Source organism: Anas platyrhynchos, chromosome 3 (genome assembly GCF_047663525.1).
Source record: "Anas platyrhynchos isolate ZD024472 breed Pekin duck chromosome 3, IASCAAS_PekinDuck_T2T, whole genome shotgun sequence".
Lineage (NCBI taxonomy): Eukaryota > Metazoa > Chordata > Aves > Anseriformes > Anatidae > Anas > Anas platyrhynchos.
In genome coordinates, this window is record NC_092589.1 from 62,971,756 (window position 1) to 62,988,505 (window position 16,750).

At 36.4% G+C, this 16,750-nt stretch overlaps 1 protein-coding gene across 1 annotated transcript in view; it reads right to left on the reverse strand.

The window, feature by feature from the left end:
* The window catches only part of LOC101800542 (ectonucleotide pyrophosphatase/phosphodiesterase family member 3), a 42,692-nt gene that overhangs the window by 14,525 nt on the left and 11,417 nt on the right, over window positions 1-16,750 (reverse strand). The window contains exons 6-16 of the mRNA XM_005009574.6: window positions 16,443-16,540; window positions 13,387-13,466; window positions 12,683-12,802; window positions 11,336-11,445; window positions 10,377-10,442; window positions 9,242-9,314; window positions 7,127-7,235; window positions 6,850-6,978; window positions 5,877-5,908; window positions 3,008-3,135; window positions 1,128-1,194 (exon numbers count right to left, since the gene is read on the reverse strand). Coding sequence (XP_005009631.3) covers window positions 1,128-1,194; window positions 3,008-3,135; window positions 5,877-5,908; window positions 6,850-6,978; window positions 7,127-7,235; window positions 9,242-9,314; window positions 10,377-10,442; window positions 11,336-11,445; window positions 12,683-12,802; window positions 13,387-13,466; window positions 16,443-16,540 — 1,012 coding nt within the window. The remainder of the gene's footprint in view (window positions 1-1,127; window positions 1,195-3,007; window positions 3,136-5,876; window positions 5,909-6,849; window positions 6,979-7,126; window positions 7,236-9,241; window positions 9,315-10,376; window positions 10,443-11,335; window positions 11,446-12,682; window positions 12,803-13,386; window positions 13,467-16,442; window positions 16,541-16,750) is intronic.

Sequence of the window (16,750 nt, forward strand, 5' to 3'; positions counted from 1 at the left end):
CTGTGGCAACAGCCAGCATTAGGGAACTGGGGAGACCCATCTCAAACTTTGCTGAGACCTAAGTCAGTAACACCAACAGTACAATTTAGTACTGGACATCCCTTGCTGGGATCTGTAAGCATTTTAATGGAACCCTGATACTACCTACAGTCCCACATCAGTTTCTATTGCTTCATAAGCCTTCTGAGCTCTCTGCCATGAGATGGCAGGAAACATGACTAAACAGGACAACAGTCTGTTCTAAAATAATATTCTTATGTTCTCACAATAGAAAAGGAATTTTTAATATATTTTTGAAGACAATATTAAGACATATTACTACTTTATAAAGAAATATTTTTAATCAGTCGTTGTGCCAGCAGCATAAGATTATCTATGATTAATGTCTCTACATCAAACAGAATTTATTTTTTTTTCCAACACAAACACTGAGTGCAATTCTGATCAGTATATTGACATGTGGTTTTAATACAGTTGTGAAGACCTGGAAGAATCTCATTATTAGGCACAGGATATGGGACTAGTAGAGGTATGCTTGACCTTACTTAAAGCTTCACCTCACAGAAAGTACATGGATAATACATATCTTCTTGAGCTCAAAAGCTCAAGACTTCTAAATAGACCTGTTACAGGACATGAAAGAGACAAAATTTCAAAATAGGCTATATTAATATACAGGCTATATTAATCATCTTTTTGCCCTGATGACATGCCTAAGGCTTGTAAGACAAGCAGAGAAAATGAGATTTAGCTTATTTGAGCACACAGGCCTTCAGATGTTCAATTGGATTCCCTGAGTTTATGGAGATTTTTCAGTCATTGCTTCAGTAGAAAAGGAAAGAACTTAGTGTTCCACATCTGAACACAGTATGCTTGATTTACTGGTTCCATGGAGTTAAGGTGAGCCATGACAAGTTTTACTACAGGATCCCAAAGAAGCTGGACTTGTACACACTGATGAAAGGCAATACCAATATGTGAACCCTATACATGTTCACAGTTTGTATGTCTGGATGACAGGTAAGAAAAATCACAATGCTAAAACTACTATATATTCTCCTGGTTCATCTACCACATTCTGATTTTCTTCATGAGAAGACACAAGACTTGAATAGAAATCATCTTACCTCCATACTTTTAAATTCATTGTCATAGCCATGGTTACCTACGTCACAAAACGTGTAACTGTTGTCCCTGAGAAGAAACCATCACAGACTGTGAATTAAAACGTCACAAATAGAGGCAGATAGTAAGAGTCATCCTAAATCACTGCACTCTGAACAATATCCTCAGAACTGACTCTGAAATAATATTGTACTGCTTTTTGCTCATCCTGTGTTCATGTTTATGAAGAACTCTCCATCTTATACCACAGGTTGCTATGGACAGAAACAAAACATATTCTAGACAACTATGGAGTGTACAGTGAATCAATGTTTTCAAAATAAATTGAATAAATGCCTGTTTTTGACTGAGGCCTTTACTCAGCAAGAACTTTCACAACAGTGTAATCTGCTTAGGAAGAATTCTTCAGTTATATTCCTTGGTATCAGCAACTTAATATAAAAGTCATAGTAGGAAAATTTATCTGTTATCTTCTGTGGAACAACACAAATAAGACTGCAAGGGATTTTGCCTTACAAGAGAGTGCAATCTCATCATATATCTTAAAAGGGTGATCTTGAAGGAGAGATGTTCATGTGGGAAGGGGTTATAGAATTATTAACATGCTAAAATACTCTGACTTATGGTGACTAATGCTTGTATTAACTTAACTGTTGCTGAGATACCTGGAAAGATAAGGACATAGTCATCTTTTATTTATTCAACACATACTTGTAAGACCTATGTACCCTGTTTTCAAAGGCACAAGAACACTCAAGCACAGCTAAAAAGAAAAAATGAATGTGATATTTTTCACTGTGTATTTCTTTTTAGGTTCAGGACAATTATTTGGTTGCACCAAAATAAACAATAAAGTTATGTACTGATCAGGCGTTTTCTAGTATTTGAATAGCCTTGAAATTCCAAGTCAGATCATAGTTCTGCTGTTGTAGCCCTGTATCTCAGAAATACAGTATTGCTACTTACACCACCAACATTGTCCTGAATTTTACATAGTTTTTTATATAGACAGCAGTAAAAACTAGTTATTCTGGGTAGAATGAAATATTTACAGTTCTGAGGTAATGATGTAGTGTGGAGAAAAACTGACCTTGTACAGTAGCAGAGGACCTTGAAAAGGGGCATAGCACAGAAAAGGGGCAGAGCATAGCACAGAAGACTACAGACATGAGATGACTACAGACTTGCCCAAGCTGGCCTCTGGAGACCCCAAGGCTACAAACAACTCACCAGTGTTTTGGTGAGTTATCAAAGACATGTAGATCCGGAAACTAATATAGCCATATTTAGAAGTAAAAAAGAGAACAGGAACAAGTATTTAACACATGTAAAGTACATTATAAACAGTAGAATGAGATGTAGTGTTGACTTGGAGACCAGTGAAGAACGACAAAGTTATAGAAGTGTGTTAGCATACATATAAAAATGACCTCAGTAAGATCACAGAGTGAAGAAAAAGAAACATCAGCATCATATTCCTATTGAGGAAGGATAATAATGCCAATTTCTGGACAGCAGACTGAAGTCATAAGGGCCCAGAAGAACAGTGAGAGGATGACCTTAACACCAGCAAAAGGTCTAGATACTAGGAAGGGTTTGCGTAACACTTTTAACTGCATTATTTTTGAGACTTTTTTTTTTAATAGCTTTTTTGTTGTTGCTGCTGCTGTTGTTTTTTTTCTGTAAAATTTTTTTCTGGAGTACTAGACTTCTTTGACTAGACTGTGAAGATTTCAGTCATACTAAAATGCATTCTTAGCTTACATTATTCATTTTTACACTTGAAAAAAAAAATAAATGTAACACTGCAAGTCTTACAAAACAAGAAAGGAGGCATCAATGAATGAAATGAAAAGGAAAACGGTCACAAACATGATGGTACCTTACAGCCAGCCACTGTCGATCCACCAGAAGATGAACTTTGTCAATACGAATGTTGTTAGCATAATGGAACCGTTTTGGCAGGTTAGGTGTCAGATAAGGCTTGAAGTGCTGAGGGGATCTTTTGCACTGCACAACAAGAAAGGGCCCAGTCAGATTTGTGCAGTATCAAAAATAAATCCATCATTGAGTATTATCACAAACAGTTTGGAGAGAGCTTCTCCAATAACCCTGCCTATCTCATTTTCAGCCCAAGAGGCAATGGAATTATAGTAACCTTACCAATACTATGGTAAAAGCACTGCTAAGGCTGAAAGACATTTAGTAGTAATGTTTACCCTGTACATTCGTACTAGTGTCACTGGCATCTCATATGTAAGTTCACAAACTACAAGAGAAAGTTCCTAGGTAGTTCATGATTTTCTGTCACCTTCTATTACTTTACCATTCAATAAGCAACACAGAAAAACAAATATACATAACATGTACTGTCTAGAGTTTTAGTTGCAAGATTGAACATGTAGATGTCTAGTGCTCAGCTATTAGCTACAGACCTTAGCTCTGACATCCACATTTACTATTTTAACTGCTATATTAATAGGCATACCATGAAGGAGTTTGCCATCAAGACACTAATGAAAACCATACAATATGCTGCAATAATTTAACTGCATATGGTTATCAGGAGTCACTCCACCAGCCAGAAACCACCACAGCAATGTTTCAGAGGTGTTGATCCCATTCAGAAATCTGGGACAACACAGAACAGCTAAAATGTTGAGGGAATTGCTGCTAGAAAGCAGATTAAGCCAGAGAAGAGGGCCTGTTTTATCACACAGGCAGCACACAAGCTATAGCATATTTGGAGTCTGATCTGACATCTTCACCTTTGAGCCCTAGAATTCTACACTATGCACAGAATGCCATTCATGTATGAAATGAGAGTAAAATGTTCCTTGATAGTCATCTAAGAAGCACAGTGAAAAACAAATAAGGATTCAGTGGGTTTGCTAGCTCAGGAGAGGAGATCATTCTGCAGAAGATACTCTAATAAAGGGAAAAAAATAGAAGAAATCGACCTAATTAACATACAATCCACAATTTCCTTCTCTGCCCCAAACCCTTCTTCTAACAACTTGAAAGAGACAAAACATGGGATGTAACTATCTATGAATAGATGGGGGAAAGGAAGTCTCCTCAATCCAGATTATTCCTACAATACAGAGATGTTGCATCTCACCTTGTAACTATTACCAGTAGCAGTTTCAAGTAGGGTAGAGAACATGCAGAAACTGCTATTGCCTTCACCCTAATGCTCTTTGGTATGACAGGCTCCACATCATACAATGGGGTAGAAGATGTAACACTGAAAAAGCTCCTTCCTCTATTCCCATCCCCTGATATTCTACTCCCACGTCTGCTTTGGATGCTGGAACAAAGGACATGTTCTTAGGTAATTCAGAATCAATAAGAATTTAAACAGGAATTTCACCGCTCTCTGAACTTCGAGTGGCTGGCAAAAGCTACGTGTTGTATGGCACAGATGAGTGATTCAAGAGGTTACAGGAAGACCTCCAGTGGTGGTTTATTGGAAATACACTCTGCTGAGATAGCCTAGCACTTTTCCAAGCTGAGTAAATACTCAGCTCTAGAAGTATCAGAACATCTGTCCACAAATTCATTGAAGGAAATAAAGGAAAATTATGGCAATACAGAGAGAGTGAGCAGTTTATATCTTTAATTCACCATGAATTATAAATTTAAAGAAATACAAAAATCAAGCTTCCTGCAAGGATGCTAGTTTGCACACCACATATATAACAAGTTAATTTATAATTTGATTAAAATAAACAAGAGAACAAACAAACACACAAACAAAAACAACAGTGAATTATCTATCTTAAGACTATAAAGAAAAATATGCAGTGTTCCACCTCATCACCTTTCAGTAAAAGAAACTGTCTTGGTCTTCCTATGTTTTGCACTCCATCCTGCACTCATTTGTTTGCATCCTTCAGCACTCAGCTGCCACAGAGTGCACCTAGAAGGAGCAACGGCCTACACAGGAGACACAAGCAAGCTTGGACCTGCTCTCAAGTGCTACACCCACAAAGTATGGCAAAACTATCACTATGGAGACCAGTGGTAGTGCAGCATACCTAAAAGTCCTGCAAGTACTCAAGTCATATGCCATAAAAGTTCCTGAAAAAGCCATACTTCCTCATGCCAAAGGTCCATCTTGCCCAGAACTCTGTTTCCAACAGTAGCCAGAACCAGATACTGAAGTATAAAGAAAGCATATACAAACAAGCCAAGTATTAAATTAATATTCTTTCTTGTACCTGTTCAGCTTCCTCTAGGCTTACTTGTGCATCATGTTTAACAGCCCTTACAGGCCTGTCCTTCTTAAAGTCATCTAAAATCTTCCCTTCTTATTTATATAGTAAGCCTCTACAAAACCCTGTGGCAATGTACTCCACAATGTCAAAATCTGTTGCATGGAAAATTTGCTTTAACCTGGCCTGGGTGCAGCCCTTGTGATACAGAGCTAACAGGATGTCTATTATTTAAAGCACCACTGTGTTGTATTCTGTTCTATAATGAAGATATACCTTACTTTCTCCATCTGAAGTCACCTATTTCTTCCATTTCAAAGTGAAGCTCAGAAAACTTCTTTGCTTTGAACAGAAATACAGCACAGCACTCATTTGTGTACTATTTTTGAACAACTTCTAGAACTACCTCCTGTGGTACACTACAATACGCTATTTAAACTGGCACTATAATCTCAGTTTTTTACAAACTATGTTTTTTGGTCACATTCCTATTAAGAGGAACTACGAGGAAAAAATATTAAAATATTTACTCACTGTGAGGTTTTTAACAATTCCTTCTGAGTCAACTGTTAAAAAGAAAAGATCAATCAGCATACATTAAAATAGTTGAAGGTCCAAAGCCTTGCTAAAAAAATTTCAACACACTTTTTCCCTGTAAAATTGAATTTCTTTGTTAGCTTGTGAAGATCATGGTAACATAACCTTCCATGGATAGGAATGCTATGTTTGCAAGAATAACTGCCTGCATACATGGTAGCCTGTGACAATACCTGGTACTTTGGGTACATCAAGAAAGACTGTTGAAAAGCTATGTTGATAAGCTATGTTGAAAAGACTGCCTACACCTAAAGCTGATAAATCATGAAAACCAAATTTTTTTCTCCCTACAGACCTCAGTTTGAAATAGAATGTTCTTTACATTGAATTGGACCTGGACCGCTTGTCTAGTATTCCAGTTCCAGCAGCAGTCACAGAGAATCCAGTCTGTTCTAGCAATTTCACCTTCTATGTTTTAGAAGAGTAACTTCAGTCTTTTGACATTAGCTTTCTAAAATACAAATCAGAGCACTTTACAGAAGGAAAATTCTTTCAGAAAGAGTAAGACCATTAGAAAAAATAAGTCAACAATTATACAGAAAATAAAACACATAATAAACATCATTATTTGTTCCTCTGAACTCCTTAGTATACTTTGTTACTCTGTTCCTGTCTGACTTAGTCTGTTACTTAAGCCAAGGAAAGTCTGCTTCAGGTTGTATAAATGCTGTGTCTATAAATATAAATACAATTAGAATAGATAAAAGAAAGTACAACAGGATTCCAGCTTTTAATTAAAATCTGCTATAATTATGCCTTTTAGAATACTTTATGAATTCTCTAAACTCCCTGAATAGAGCACTTCCATGGTTTACCTCTCTCCCTTCTTTTCCCTGATACAGAAAGTTTTGTTTGTTTATTTATTTCCTGATATAGTGCTTGTGCAATCCCAGGATTGGTCCACACTTACAAGTATAATAGTCCTGAGGAACCTTGTTTGCTCGAATGCGAGCTGCAGGCCCAGCATATATGTAGAAATTAACCTGTTCGAAGTAATCAGTCATGTATTCTAATTGGCTGCAGTAGGTCTTGTCCATCCCTAGAGAACAATACAGAAACAGTTACATTCCAAGATACCATAAAGTGATTTATAAAATTGATTAAAACTAGTAAGCACACATATTAGAAGAGAAAGAAAACAATGACTCAGTGAAGTTTACATTGAAAAACAAAATTATATACATTACCATGATCAGCTAAAACAATGAGATTTACACAATTGTGCAGGTTTCTCTGTTTAAGTCCCTCCATTAGCATTCCTAGTGTTTGATCTGCTAGCTGTAAGGCTTTGATTACCTGTGAGAGAAACAAGGTTCATTAGAACTTTCCTTTGTTGCTGATTTCAAGTTATCACTTAATCAAGTTATCACTTAAATCAGTCTGAAAAAAGCAAGTTTTTCTGTCAGCTTTCATGCTGTTCATATTGCTCCTTTATTTCTTCTGCTCCAGTGCAATTTACCATCACCATTAAAGATGTGCAATTCCAATACTCTACCACAGAATTTGCTACACTAAGTACATTTTAAAGACTCACATTAGATTTTTTTCTATTACTTAAGCTTTAAAATACGTTTATTAAAATAAAAATGTAACACATTCAGATTTTTTCCTTACCCCCAATTTATATAAAATATAAGATTTATAATATTAAATGTCTTTGACATTTATGACAATTAATGACAATGACAATTAAACTGTCGTTGTAGCATGAGAATGTCATTGTATTAATAACAAGCAGCATTTCAAAATCATTTACATACACTCTTTACCTATGGCATCTAAGGAAACATGGTGTCCTTCTCCAATACAGAGTTCCTTCAAGCTTCCTACAGAAAATCACTGACTATGTGTACTGAATTTACATGGCAAGGTTTTGGTAGTGGGGGTCTGCAGGGGTGGCCTCTGCGAGAAGAATTCAGCAGCTGCCTTATGCTAGATAAGGGCCAGTTTCAGATGGCTCCAAAAGGGACCTGCCGCTGGCCAGAGCCGAGCCAATAAGCAATGTCTGCACCTCTGCGAGAGCAGATTTAAGAAAGGGAAAAAACTGCTGTGCAACAGCAGCTGGGAGAGAGGACTGGGAACCAGCCCTGCAGACCCCCAGGTCCATGCAGCAGGAGGTGCTCCAGGTACCACAGCAGCAGTTTCCCTGTGGCCCATGGAGAGGCCCCTGGTGGAGCAGGCTGTCCCCCTGCAGCCCATGGGTCCCACATGGAGCAGATCTCCACGCTGCAGCCCCCCCGTGGGTGGAGGAGCCCCCGGTGGAGCAGGTGGATGTGGCCTGGAGGAGGCTGCGGCCCATGGAGAGCCCCCGCAGGAGCAGGCCCTGGGCCGGAGCTGCAGCCCGTGGAGAGGAGCCCCCGCAGGAGCAGGGGGTCTGGGGGGAGCTGCCACCCAGCTGTGGGGGACCCGTGCTGGAGCAGTTTGGAGAACCACACCACCACTGAAGTAATATGGGAGAAATCCATCACAACCCACACTGCAGATCTTCACGAAGAATGGCTCTTCCCTAAATGGCATAGCTGACTTACTGTCTCCTTCAAAGAGCAAACAGAAAGGACAACGCTTTACTGAGTCTGAGGAATTGCACCCTTCTTGTTCCCCTAGCCGCACTCTCTCAACAATCTTGCATGCAAGGACAACGCACAAATATACAATTATGCATACAGTAAAGGGGTTTTAAGCCCTTTGTGCACAAAGAGAAATGGAATTCACTTTCCAGTCAGGGAGCCTAAAACTGTCCTACAAAGATCAGTTTTTCTGTTCTTTGTCCACTACAAGAAAGCCTTCTGTGGAAGATCATTTTCAAAGCTATTACACAATCTAGGAAGGAGCTGATATGATAAGCCTGATGTGTTGGGTCTCTCCTTAAAGACTGAACTTTTTTCATGCATGCAGATAAAAACGAAATAATACAAATTAACAAACACTGAAGTAGAATTAATGAATATATAAGAGACAGTTCTGAGAATTTCCTAGGCCACATGCTTCCAAATATCACTTGTCAATAAAATTGAAGTTTCGTCTAAATGCACTCAACTTTAAACTTAATACTATTTGTAACACTATGAACAGAAATGATTTTCTGCCAGTCCATTTGTGTTACGGCTCCTTTGGCTCACACACACTGCTGATCATAACTAAGGGGTCAGCCACAAGCAAGAGCCTAACTTAATGAAAACTCAGAAAACAGTCATGGTAATTTTTGATCTAGTATACTTTCCAAGTTTATAAATCAGATAAGTTTATAGTACGGCACCATTTTTAGTGATATTTAGTCTAGGAAAAACACAAAAACTACTTACGCCAGCACTAACTGGTCCAAATGAATGTCCAGAAGAATCTGGTTCTTCAACATACAAAGTGTAGAAATCAGGCCTCAAGTTACAAATAAATAAAAAGGAAATATTATGAAAATTTGGAGACAGCATTGAAAAAAAAAAAAACTCATATGAAACAAAAGGAAATACAAATATAATTTTAAGTAATTTCCTCTAACCTTAAGAAAAAAAGAAAAAGCAAAAACAGTAACTATAATCATCTACCTTCCTCTGAGTTTTGTAATTAATCAACATGGACTATTTTATTTGGAATTACATTTTAAGAAACAGTATCCAGTGTCTTTAAAGAAATCACTCAGTAAAACCTCAGGATCTTAGAGAACAAAGCAAGCTGTTCTTGAGATACAAACAAAACTACCACTAAAATGACCTTATCCTGCTCAAGTGATGAGGCTCTAGAAAGTGTCTCCTAACTGCAAATATGAGGACTTTGGTAACAAATCATCATATAAAAGATTTCACTTGTTTACATGTTACAAAGATCAGCATGGTAATCTAAAATTCTATTTAAAAACACACACAAATGAATCTTAATCTGTCATTATTTCATTTAAACAACTGCAACAGATACAAATCTATTGGGCATCTAACTGCCAAGTTACAGTCCTAGATCACTACGGTATTCAGAATCTTGTGTCATTTAGAAGATGTAAAAGTCTTCTACTTTGTCATTCTCTGATACATGCAAACATAGTAATATCCACACTACCACAACCTGTACAGACATCTGCTTTTCATTCTGAATTACTGTCTGCAATTACTTTCAGATATTTAACCTTTCTTGTGTAAGACCTTTCCTACAAAATCCTACACTCAGCCTAGAAACTGAATGTTACATGTTTCACCTAGGGCATAAGACAAAACAATAAAGGAAAACTTAAAAAACAGTACATTCCATTCAGGTACATTGCATCCACAATCGTATGTTGAAAATCATTAACTATACTTATACTACAAGGTCATGTTCAGCAAATTCTCATCTGAGATGGCAAAACATGGTAGATTCCATGTTTCAGAAACACTAATAGAAAGTTCATCTGCAAAGTATTACAACCATTCCAAGCTGTACTCTTACAAACCACTAGGATATTACTGTTACCTTTCAGATTTGTTATAATCAAGCCATTTCAGTATTCCTGAAATTCTCTCTTCATATGTAACTGAACTGAAACAAACAAAAAGATATGTCAACAAGCCCTTTCTGATTTGCCCTCCCAATTCCAAGGAATATAAGTACGGAGAAAGAGTCCACCTAGTTACTATGTTACTATATTACTCTTGTAACATAATAAAGTCAATGTATTGTATTTCAAGAATGACATATCTTAGTAAGATACCAGTAATAAGTAATTTGTTATCAATACAGCCTTACAATTATATACTAACTTTAGAATAGCCTTGTAAATGTACAGAACCATGAGAGATTTACTGAAATCACAAAAAATAAAAATATAAAAAAAAATAATTGCTAATACCAATGCCTTCCAAAAGATGAAAAATTACTCGGTCTAAAGGTCATCTTCCTTCAGTAGCTTCCCTATGCAGTGTCCTTTCTTCAGTTAGTTCCTGCCTTCTATAACCTTTTGCCAGTGTTTCCAAGTTAGTTAAGGTATAGGTTATCTGAAAACTTATTATCAAGTACAAGTACTTTCAAAGAGTTAGTTATTATGTGTAGATTTTAGACTTCATGTGTGAAACTACGGTAGTCTTTGGTATAGCTTGTAGGTGGCTACTATTTATGGGATGCCTTCTCAGTGGGAAATTGGTGGTTTGCACTTGGCTGAAACTTTCAAAACCATCTAGGAGAGGAGAACATACAGTACTTTTTGCCTTTCTTATTGTGAATCACCTAAATGGGTTTGAAATTTTTAACTATTAATGGCAGTTCCGTGGCAAACACAGGACTATGTGATATGGCACTTGCCACTCAGACTGTTGTTTAAAATTGTAATTATTAAATTAAATTATTTAGGTATTTAATTCCCTCAACTGTTATATGACAATTTGTATTTTTGGAGTAATTTAGGGGCATTTTCCACAAGCCTTATAAAAACTTACTTGTTGTACATTTTGTACAAGTCCGGGTATGTACCATTAATGGGAACATCAGAGCCTGGCCAAAAGAATGTTCCTGCTTTCAAACCTTGGTACATTGCTGTAAGCCACATCTATGGATAAAGATATAAACAAATTATTTTATTGCATTTACACAACTGGAGGGCCTCAGATCACCAGAATCAAAATACATGATTGGATCAGAAATATGGGCTGCAGGTATACATTTCTTTCTTCTTTCATACATCATGTACCTAACAAATCATCATGTTGCCTAAAAATGTGTCAGATTTGAAGTTTGTTTTCTGTGTACACATTCTGAAGAAACATTGGTAGCATGGGAGTGAGTATGCTGCAGTTTCTTGGGAATTCTCAGGGAAAAAAAAAATCGTACAGGTATTTCCATAGCTGCCAACAGGTAGTGTGTCCTTTTTCCAATGACATATCCTGCAGAATGGATATGTGGATCCAGTGGAATGAATCATAAAGATGGAAGATACGGTTTCTAGTTACATAATTTTATTATTACAGGGTATATTTCTCTTCATTCTAAAGAGTGCAGCTGTGGTCCCTACTGAATCCTTCAGAAAACAACAGCACCAAAATTTGTATACTTGGGTATACTATAAACATGACTACACACATATATATATATAAATATGTAATCTGTATGTGTGTATATAATTAAATATATATGTATGTTAAACATATACATTAAGCATATACTACACATGTAAATAATTTTTTTTCTATTTTTGTACTACTTGGTATTTCTAGTAAATTAATAATATTAGCTATAACCACAGATACAATCAAGAGGTAGGTTTTCTTGATGAAATGAGTCACATTTTACACAGAAGCATTCATTTAGATGGAAATGAAGTTTCTTGCTATCCTATTCCTTGTTTTTATATGCCTGGACTTTATAAGTGTATTTTTAAATGGATATACTTTGGAAATAGATTTGCAAATTTCATTGTTTAGCTAATTGTCAAAAACTAACTAACCAACCAACCAAACAAATACAACCTGCAAAATAAAACCCTATCAAAAACTTACTAAGGTTTCCTGTGGCAAGAATACCATTCCAATAACAGCCAAAATATTTAAGGATTTTTCAGAAACTGTCCCATTAAAAGAATTCTTAAAGCCTCTGAGTCAACATTTTAAGAGTTCTTTTACCTTCAGAAAGAAAACTGTTTTGTAGGCAGCCTATAATATGAACCCTAAAGGACATTTAGTATGTACTGCAAGTACATCACACAACTTTGCATTTTATTCTCTTTTGTTTTATAATATGACACATGATCCCTTAGACAGAAGAACACCATGAATGGAAGGTAAACCTACCGGCTGTCCCTTCCACCACTCAGGCTGGAATTTTTCGGTCCCTGAAAGTGAGAAGTGCCTGTTCAAGTCTACATCATACATGCTGTTATCAATAATACCATGAGATTCTGGATACAATCCCTGCAAAATGAAAACAAACAAACATAAAACTATGAACCTTAAAATCAAATGAAACCTAAACTATGTTGCAATTATTGCAATTATTTTATGGCTGTTTTATCACAGAAACAGAATACATTTCCTACCTCACATAGTTCATCAGATTACTTCCAGTGAACTCAGTGTGCCTTGCAAGTTCCCTTTCAGTTTTCCTCTTTCCTCCACAACCCCATTAAAAGCTGATATGCTATAGATTAAGTATCAGATATGTCACATGGTTACATATCAGCTGCCAAACCCACCCTAACACAGACACTCATCAAATGGCAGCGCCCTCACCCCTATTCACCCGTATCCAAGTAGACTGACAAAGATCAGGAATAACAGGTTCATAGGCCAGAATCAGATGACATACCTACATAAACACGTAGGCATGCCTCTTTCCTACAACGCTGCATGTACTATCTCAGCATGTCTCTTTATATATCACTTCTATAGCCTAAGTTCCTATGTTCCACAAAAAGATTAGTTAATTCCTTGGTACCAAAAAATCTTTTCTGTGGCATATAGATAAAGAAAAGTATAAATAACAAATTCTCACTTACTGTGACAATAGTATAGTGGTTTGGAAAAGTTTTTGTGGGGTAAGCAGCTCTCATGTATTTTGAATGTGTGCCACATGTTTCTGCAACAGATTACAGAATTAATATAAGTTTCCTTCCTTTTTTTTTTTAATTGAAAACTAACAGTCTTAAAAACAAAAAAAAATAAATAAAATAAAATAAAATAAAATAAAATAAAATAAAATAAAATAAAATAAAATAAAATAAAATAAAATAAAATAAAAAATAAAATAAAATACAACATCACCACAGTCAGCTGCTCAGTTGTCCAGTTGCTATTGTATTAGACAAGAAATTTGACCCAAAAATACGACACAAACATTCTGGTGTTTCCTTGTGAGCTAGGCCTACACTCGATTGCCATCGAACACAGGACACTCAATTCAGCTGCCTGAACCCTATATGCTCGAGGTCCTTTGAGGCATCTTTAGTGATTCTGCCCAGTCTCCACGCGCTGCTCCTGCATCCATGCCAACCTAAGTAGATGTCTCTCATACTTCAAATCACCCTGGCACTGGACATATACATTTATGTAACCAGACTGAAGCCTCAGGTCAGCCCAGGCAGGACAATCTGCAGAGCTGTCTGGTGAACAGAAAGACTCATTTGCAACAGCACTGGAGTCCAATGCCATTTTAGATACACTCAGATATCCAAGACATACACAGGAAGCCAGCAGTTTTGATGTAAGATCAATGGGAGACCTGTGCCCTGATGTAGATGCTGAAACCCACCCAGTCCTGTGGCACCCTCTGTAGGTTGAACTGACATGCTCTCTAGGCACTTGCACCATACTGCACAGACTGCATTAACCATAAAGGCACTTACTACAATGGACATGTTTCTTATATATAGACATATCCAAGAACATATCTAAATATATGTGCCCTAGTCTGGACTGAATCTCATCCCAAGTGCCCAGGAAGGCTGGACATGCTTCAAGAATGAAAACTTGAAGGCACAGGAGTTTGTAGCAAGATGGGTGTCATTCTTTTTTCTTAGGTGACAAGTGATAGGATGCAAGGAAACAGACTCAGGTTGTGTTGGGGAGGTTTAGATTAAATTTTAGGAAGAATTTCTTCACGGAAAGACTGGCATTGTATTAGGCTGCTTGGAGAAGTGGTGGAGCTGCCATCCATGGTGGTATTTAAGAGACGTGTGGATGTGGAGCTTAGGGAAATGGTTTAGTAGTGGACTTGCCAGTGATGGACATAAGGTGATCATTAGAAATGATGATCTTATGGGTCATTTCCAACGCAGATGATTCTTTGATTCTTTCTCTCCATCCATTGTGCTACATTTCAGCAATTAATTTTCAAAGGCACTTACCACACCTGAACATCTGTAATAGCTAAATGCACTGCAATTCAACTTATTTATCCACAAAATAAAAGTTGTGAAGACTCTAAGATGCCTTAATGCCATTTTTAATGTCATGTGGAGAAACAACTCTGTATTAATCTGTAGTCAGCTGATCATTTGATTCACACAGAAGCACAATTTATTAGTTGATATAAAGCATTTCCATTAAATAATAAAATTTTTTAACTGAACAAGTTCAGCTAACCAATTGAAAGCCTGATACTCAACAAAACTGTTCTAGTGTTGTTCAGAAAAAAAAGGCTTATAAAGAATGTTTAAAGAGGGACAGAATAATTGACAAATGAGAAAATCAGAAGAATTTTTTTACAGATTTCTCTTGAACAGTAAAGGAGTTACTTTCATAATATATATTCTGTACCAACTTGCTTCATTAGCTCTATTGAAAATGCTAGGTTAATGGAGTCCGAGAGAGGAAATATTTTATGGTACAAATCAGCTTAAAAGTCTTCCTTTTGCAAAGAAAGGAAATTCCCTTTCTTACCCACAGTAGATTACTGAGAAATATAAGCATGAGTGTGTATAAGTAAATATTAAAGCTGACCACAGGTATTGAATTAGAACTGATCTTGTTTACAGGGATTTCTTGGAAACATACACCTAGCATGGTTTTCATGCCTTCACCTAGCATGGTTTTCATGCCTTAAGTCAAATTGGCATTTCCTTTTCACCTCTTTCAAAAGACTGGAATTGAACACTGACTTCTTCATGCATGATTTCTTCACTGATTCAAATTCCTTCCATTTTCAGAAAGACAGCAAAGAATAAAATATTTGCAAAAGAAGTCATTTGCACATTGTTTTAAGTTCAGGCCCCTGGATATCCTTTGTAATCCACAAACAAGATTGTTTACTATTCAGTAAGCAGAACATAATATATTCAGAACAGACACAAACACTGTCAATTTAGACTATTACTGCTGAGAAGAAATGAATAAATTCGCAGAGATTTTGGCCAGGTACAAAGCATATTGAGAGTTTCCTAAAATATTCAGGAAATTTGAATACAAAGTGTGCGCTAATGGTTTTCAATTTTCAGAGCCCTCTACAGCACAACCTAAAGAAATACTGAGAAACAGTTGCTTGAACCTTACTGCAATTACATCAATACGTTAATTTATACCAACATGTAAATTACATTATATTTAAGTCTAAGATAAGAATATTCACTCATTCTCTTAAATTCTTAAATATTCAGCTTCTTTTTAATATGTTAAAATATCTGACTTGGAAAAGTACACCTTTGAGGGATACTTCCCAATAACCTAATGCATTTTTTTTAGTATTATACTTTAATGAAGATCGCGTTACCTAATAGAATTTTTACTGGAGTACAGAAAATGTATGAAATCCTTTGCTCGAACTATTTTTGAGCCTTAAACTGTATTTGAATGTACATTTCAAACTAGTTATTTAATAAAACACTGCAGACCAATATTAATGGCCTTCTTAAAAAAGAGTCTTGGTTGCTGTGCACTCAAATACAAGAATTAATGTAGAATATGAAATAATATAAGTATACAACTGATAAGGGAGACCTGATTTGGGATCTTCTTATTGTCGAGCAACATGTGAACAATGTAGCAGCAAAAGGGACTAAGTAGAGAGGTTGCATGCAGATTTTTAAAGAAAACAGTCAAAGCACTTGTGGTAACTTACTGAGTTTTTCAATATTTGGCAGCAACGAACCCCAGGTTTGCAAGTATTCTGCTCTAAAACCATCCATTGAAAAAAGGATAAGTGGTGGCACATCAAACCTGTAGGAAAATACAACTTCTTGATCATTAAGGAGTTTGAAGAGTTATTGACTTGTTAAAGTCTTTAACAACAAAACAAATTCTATTTTTAAAAGCAGTCTCCAGAACTCCCATATGATTCCAAGAATTAAAGTCACAGTGAGAGATAAACAAATAGCTCAAGTACAAACACACAATCCTCATGAAAAAGAAACCACTGGAGGCATAAAA